Below are 6,388 nucleotides of genomic sequence, written 5' to 3'. Positions count from 1 at the left end.
AAAGTAATGTCTCTGCTTTTGAATATACTATCTAGGTTGGTCATAACTTTTCTTCCAAGGAGTAAGCGTCTTTTAATTTCATGGCTACAGTCACCATCTGCAGTGATTTTGGAGCCCAAAAAGATAAAGTCTGACACTGTTTTTACTGTTTCCCCATCTATTTCCCATGGACTCTCTAGAGTATGCAGTAGATCTTTTGAAAATAAGGAACAATGAATATACTCATATATGTACATGTGGGTAGAAGATTTTTTAGTTACTGAGGCTAGCTGCAGATGACTGACTAATGTACCGGACTAGCAAAAACATAAAAACTTATTTATAAAACCAAAAAATAAATGAAAGAAGAGCAATTCCTAAGTATTTATTTGATTGCTATATGGCATCTTGAGCATTTATTTTATGAAGTCAAAGATGAATGAGACTGGCTTTAAAAAAATCACTGAACCTAAGAAGTAATTGAGATACATGTACTTTGTGATGTGCTTCTCTGGTAGCTCAGATGGTAAAGAATCTGCCTGCAATGTGGGAGACCCGAGTTCAGTCCCTGGGTCAGGTTAGTCCTGGAGGAGGGAATGGCAACCCAGTCCAGTATTTTTGCCTGGAGAATTCCATAGACAAAGAAGCCTAGTGGGCTACAATCGATAGGGTCACAAAGAGTCAGACAGGACTTTGTGAATGTCAGGTGAGATGAAAAAAGTTTTCTGAGAAAATTTGTATGCAAAAACTGAACTTGAAGATTCCAGTCAGTTATCCTATAAGCTATGTTTGGCCACCCCAAAATGTAAGTAATAATTAATAGATGAACACTGGGTTTCTCAAGATTTTATTTGTGACATTCTACCTGGGGAAGTGAGAAAATTTGGGATCAGCCTAATTATGGAGAGTTAATTCACCATAAAAGGCAAGAAAAACCATACTGGATATACTATTTTTGGATTTTGAGTTTGTTTTTGTTTAAAATTTATGGTGAATCTGAGATGCTTCTGAAATAATGAGTACAACCTAGCCATGAAAAATGATTGAGCACAGGGTGCCTAAGTCTTATTGAACTTTGTCCTCATAAGTAAATCAGTTGAGTTCCCACTTTACTGAGTAGTTCTTTTTTTTTTTTTTGACAGGAAATAGCATTTATTGGTGAGCATGATTAAGGAGGGGACAGTGCTGATGCTCATGAGTGCAGGGCCCGCCATTTGTCCAGGAGACCACGATTAGGGATGTATTTGACCCCACAGCCATCTGGGATGAGTCGCTTTTCTGCCACCATGTTCTCAAATTCATCCGCATTGAATTTGGTGAATCCTCACTTCTTAAAGATGTGGATCTTCTGGCGGCCAGGGAACTTGAACTTGGCCCGGTGGAGGGCTCCAATCACATGTTCCTTGTTCTGCAGCTTGGTGCGGATGGACATTATGACCTGGCCAATGTGGACCCTGGCCACTGTGCCCTGGGGCTTTCCAAAGGCACCGCGCATACCTGTCTGGAGTCTAGATTGGGAAACAGCAGGCCAGTCATGAATGCCCACTAGGAAGAGTTGTCTCCAAGGTCCCTTAGGGCAACCTGTACAGGCAACAGGTTGCATACACTACCAAGGAGCCTGCTATTTGCAGCCATTGCACACTGGGCCCCCATGGGGAAAAGAGCACAGTCGGCTTAATTGGCTGCAAAGAACTGAGTAGTTCTTAAGAGTGCATAATCACTGAGGGATAAACTCACATCTCTGATACTCAGGAGCTGGGATAGGGAGGTTTTTATATCACACACGGAGGTTGCCATAGATGACGTGCTATATACCTGCGCCTAGAAGCCAGCTTGGCTGTGCTGTGCCCCCTCCTTTGCCTCATGAACAGGGGTCTTGTAAGAGGACCTGTCATCACCTAGGGTCAGTCCAGGAGGTACCATTTAGCCTGCCTTCTTCACCAGTCTGGTGGAACCCAGTGAGAGGTGCCCCAGATGAGAGCTTGTGGGTATGGGCAGTTGCTGCCACAATTTCCACTTGGCCCCTTTCTACTTACCAAACAAGTCTCTATTCCTTTTTCATTATTTTAAGTGCCTGGAAATGAGTGCTTAATTCTATTGTTATTTCTGAGTAAGTTAGGAGAGAACCATAAAAACACTTTGGCAGGCTCAAAGGAGATATTTCTAACAATTATCTTAATGAAGGTGGAATAGGTGCATTGTTAGTTGGTATAAGCGCATATTTATATCAGTTTTTCCTGTTGGTTATTTATTTCAAGTCTCATTGTTTTCAAATTAATTATCTCCCGACATCTTCTTTTAAATCACTGTTCTGTATTCATTTTACTATACATCTTTCTCAGAGAAACCTACTAGGTATCTGAATAATTACAGCTCTTGTGGCAATAAATCCTAAATTGTGTGATGCATCATTGTCTGATGCATTAACAATTGGTTTTCTGTATTCTGTTTATTCCTCAAGACTAGGGACTATGGTTTTCCCTTTCTTTGATCATTCTGAAGTATTTTCTTACTTAGTAGGGTTCTATAGGGGCTTCCCTGGTGCCTCAGATGGTAAATAATCTGCCTGCAAGGCAGGATACATGGGTTCAGTTCCTAAGCTGGGAAGATCCCCTGAAGAAGGGAATGGCAATCTACTCCAGTATTCCATGGACAGAGGAGACTGGTATGGTAACATGAGAAAAGAACTAAATCAAGTGAGATCTCTCCCCAAACATATGAAGATCCAGAGAAGTGCAGGTGCAAAGACAATGTGGCAGGAATAGGTTTCTTTGTGCAAGTGCAAATTAGCAGACCCATGCATACAGGGCTAAGTAAGGGAAGGGCAAGGGGTAAAAGAGGAGGCTATAGGTAAAGGCTACAGGGAGCATTTTGGAGGGCCATGTAAGGGCTGATGGGTGAGCTGACTACACTGGGATTGTTCCTATATGTCATCAAGAAGGAGAGCCTTGAAAATGTAAACATCATGATCCACGGTCAGACAGAGCAGACTGCAGCAGTTGGGGACTAAATGCAGCTTCATACCTACTCTTCGAGGCTTCCCAAAGATGAGCTCCAGAGTATCTATAATGACTCCCAAGAAGAGCACCTCGCAGTGTTTTATCTGTTTTCTGCCCCAGAGGTTCACAGATGGAGCAAACCCCAGACATTATGAGTGTTTACCTCTGAAATGAGGAATAGGGAAAGTAAAAGGGGGCTATGCCCATGCTCCCATTTGACCACAGCCTGCCAGTGGGTAAGCATCTGCTTTTAGAGCCTAAGTCTGTGTTCTAAAATGTTTTAATATAGGGATCACCTGGGAAGCTTGTTAAAAATATAGATTTCCCTGTTCCCCAACATTCACAAATACAAAATAAATAATTAACGAGGGGCTACTGTACAAATCTAGTGAAGGAAGGGACAAATTTCCATTGCCATCATTTGCTGGTACAAATAAAGAGACCTCTAAGGAACCACGACTACATATTAAAAGTTGCAAATGACAGCTGTTTTCATAGTGATGATGAAATTTATTTCCTATACTTCTCTTGTCATTATTTTCCTAAATAAGTTAAGGGCTCTTGTAACAACAAATGTCTTTTAGAATTGGCCTCATCAAGAGTTTTCCGTTATTCTTCTCAGTTATTCATGCATATTTTTTTTCTATTTCCCCCAAGTCTCGTAAATATTGATTTGGCTCAGAGATAAAGCAGTGCTCGGAAGACTTCTCTAATGGGACACAGTGCTGAGCGTAAATGAAGAGGGCAATGACCGAGGCTACCCTGAGATGCAAGGCTCTGTTTTGTTACAGTTGCCTTCCTTTTGTCATCTGCATCTGTTAGAGTGGTGAACCTCAGTGACAGACAAGAAGTAAATGTGAGATGTATCAGATCTGTTTTTGAGCAACTGATCTTGCATAACCAGACTGTAGCAAGCTGTCAGTTCTGTATGTCCCTCATCTCTAGACCTTTGCACTTCTCTATGCTGCAATCCTCTGACCTTTTCTTCTCTATATAAAAGAATAAAATGCTGGCTTTCTATTTGGCTCGGTGTTTTCTGTGAAACCCCACAGTTTGTAAGAGAAGGACTTGGTGTTTCAAATACACTTCTTTTTCTAACTTGTTGAAGTAGGATTGGTTGGCCAAATGGAAAGTATTACAGTTTTTTAGGTTTAAAGTATAGTTAGAAATACAGGTAACACCACTGCAAGCACCATAATGCATGTATAATGGCAAAAGGGTAAAGTAAGAAATGAAAAATCTTTACTACAAAAATAATGGCTATATTTTTTTCCCATGGGAATACTCCAGCAATTTCAAAATCTAAAATACACCAAATAGTTAACTCATGATCAAAAAGGCCTCACAATGTTCATCCAATGAGAGAAAGTTCTTTGGGCATTTTTCCGCAGCTTTGCTTATTTGGTCTGGTTTGTTTGTAATGATGAAATAGTCTTTGAATTCATCCCACTCTGATAGAATTTCATAAGGTGTTTAGACAATGGTTTGACTTCAAAGGCAGTCAGTCATTCTAGAAAAATAAAGAAATTATCAACCCTAATTTCAAGTAATGATCTTTCCATAAACTGAGTATTTTAAATATCCATTATTTTATCAATTCCTTTTTTCTTTACCCTTGTTGTTATATTGCATAGACTTCTTATGTTAGAATAAATCTAATGTAGATATCTTTATAAGATATTTGGTAGAATACACAAAAATAAAATAAAATAAGACTTTAGTAGATAAGATTATCTGACTATTTTTCTGCCCCTTGCTTGAGGACATAACCCCTCAAACAAGCATGTCATGGAGAGGATCAGGTCTCTGCTTTCACTTATTGTCCCTAAATCTCATCTGTTGGCAAAAGCCATATTTTATGCACATCAGATTTGAAAATATAGGTGGAAATCACCTAATCTGTTCATTTTTCTTGGCAATGAAGATGGAAGATAAAATATATTCACAGGAAAATACTATAGACCAGAAGAAGATACTCTGCCTTGTTTGGTAGCACAAGAGACATTACATGAGAATCTGGATGTTTCCAGGGCACATGCAAACCTTCATACCATCCAGCAGATGGCGCCAGACAAAGTTCAAAGTCTTCTGGTAAGCCCAGAAGAATTCACATTCTGCTACTGCTGCTGCTGCTGCTAAGTCGCTTCAGTCGTGTCCAACTCTGTGCGACCCCAGAGACGGCAGCCCACCAGGCTCCCCCGTCCCTGGGATTCTCCAGGCAAGAACACTGGAGTGGGTTGCCATTTCCTTCTCCAATGCATGAAAGTGAAAACTGAGAGTGAAGTCGCTCAGTCGTGTCCGACTCTTAGAGACCCCATGGACTGCAGCCCACCAGGCTCCTCCGTCCATGGGATTTTCCAGGCAAGAGTACTGGAGTGGGGTGCCATTGCCTTTCTCTCACATTCTAGAGGGCCCCTAATATCAAATTAGAGAACAGAAAAATGTTTTATAACTTCGGGGCTTTTTAATTTCATAATTTGAACATAATCCTAGATTTACCTATGGAATTCCTTTTGCTCTCTTTTTATACTACTGCTAAAGTAACTCTGGCTAGTGTTTGTTAAAACAGTCAAAAAGAACGCACACTTATTTATTCTGTTCAGTTTAATCTGCTTGATCTATTTGTCTTTCAATAACATAATTAGCATACACAGATCTATTGTTTTTCCATTTGACTTATTCATGTGGTGTAATTGAAAGTAAATGGAATTGACAAGTGTGGAAGACCTTAGGAAAGAAAGGAAAAATCTACTGGCCCTTGAGGACATCAAGAGCTTTCCCTTTACTCATTGATAGCTGCTATGTTCTGCTTCAAAATTTCCTAATATGTTTTTGTGAACAATTCAAACCTAATTTTTTCTTGTACTATATACAGAAGGAATTTTTTTCTCAATGAACAGATTTGGAAAACTGATTTTTATTGCAATGTTAATTGGAGAAGCAGAGAACCTCTGAGGAATGAATATAGGATGTGTTTCATAAATGGGCAGTCAAAAAATTCCATCATGATTTCTTTTCCCCTCCAGACCATTTTCCCCACAATTACTTTATGATTTTACAACATTGTTTAGCTTGTCCTGAGAAAAGCTTAGGATGATGTCTGTGTGGTAGATTCCTTCAGCTGAATTAAGAAGTTAAAAGTGGGCATGTATTTCTCAGTTTAGAAGTGTGTGTGTATTTCCTGGTAACTATACTTTAAACCTACTCGCTTCATTTGCAGTTGAGTGAGTGAGTGCAAATTGCTCAGTCATGTCTGACTTTTTGCAACCCCATGGACTATACAGTGCCTGGAATTCTCCAGGCCAGGATACTGGAGTGGGTAGCCTTTCCCTCCTCCAGGGGATCTTCCCAACCCAGGGACTGAACCCAGGTCTCCCTTATTGCAGGTGAATTCTTTACCAGCTGAGCCA

General features: G+C 40.1%; 1 protein-coding gene and 1 non-coding gene across 2 annotated transcripts; both read right to left on the bottom strand.

Moving 5' to 3' along the window:
* Positions 1-1,102: 1,102 nt before the first annotated feature.
* On the bottom strand, positions 1,103-1,666 carry LOC120878015 (60S ribosomal protein L10-like). The gene is given in 2 exon segments (XM_040260578.1): positions 1,103-1,327; positions 1,329-1,666. Coding segments are annotated over 2 exon segments (450 nt in total). The 5' UTR covers positions 1,583-1,666; the 3' UTR covers positions 1,103-1,131.
* Positions 1,533-1,667, bottom strand: LOC120878286. Its single transcript, XR_005724495.1, has one exon. It is a non-coding gene; the product is annotated as a small nucleolar RNA SNORA70 (small nucleolar RNA).
* Positions 1,668-6,388: the final 4,721 nt, after the last annotated feature.

Source organism: Oryx dammah, unplaced genomic scaffold, assembly GCF_014754425.2.
Source record: "Oryx dammah isolate SB20612 unplaced genomic scaffold, SCBI_Odam_1.1 HiC_scaffold_18, whole genome shotgun sequence".
NCBI classification, from domain to species: Eukaryota; Metazoa; Chordata; class Mammalia; order Artiodactyla; family Bovidae; genus Oryx; species Oryx dammah.
This window is presented reverse-complemented; position numbering and strand designations above follow the sequence as displayed.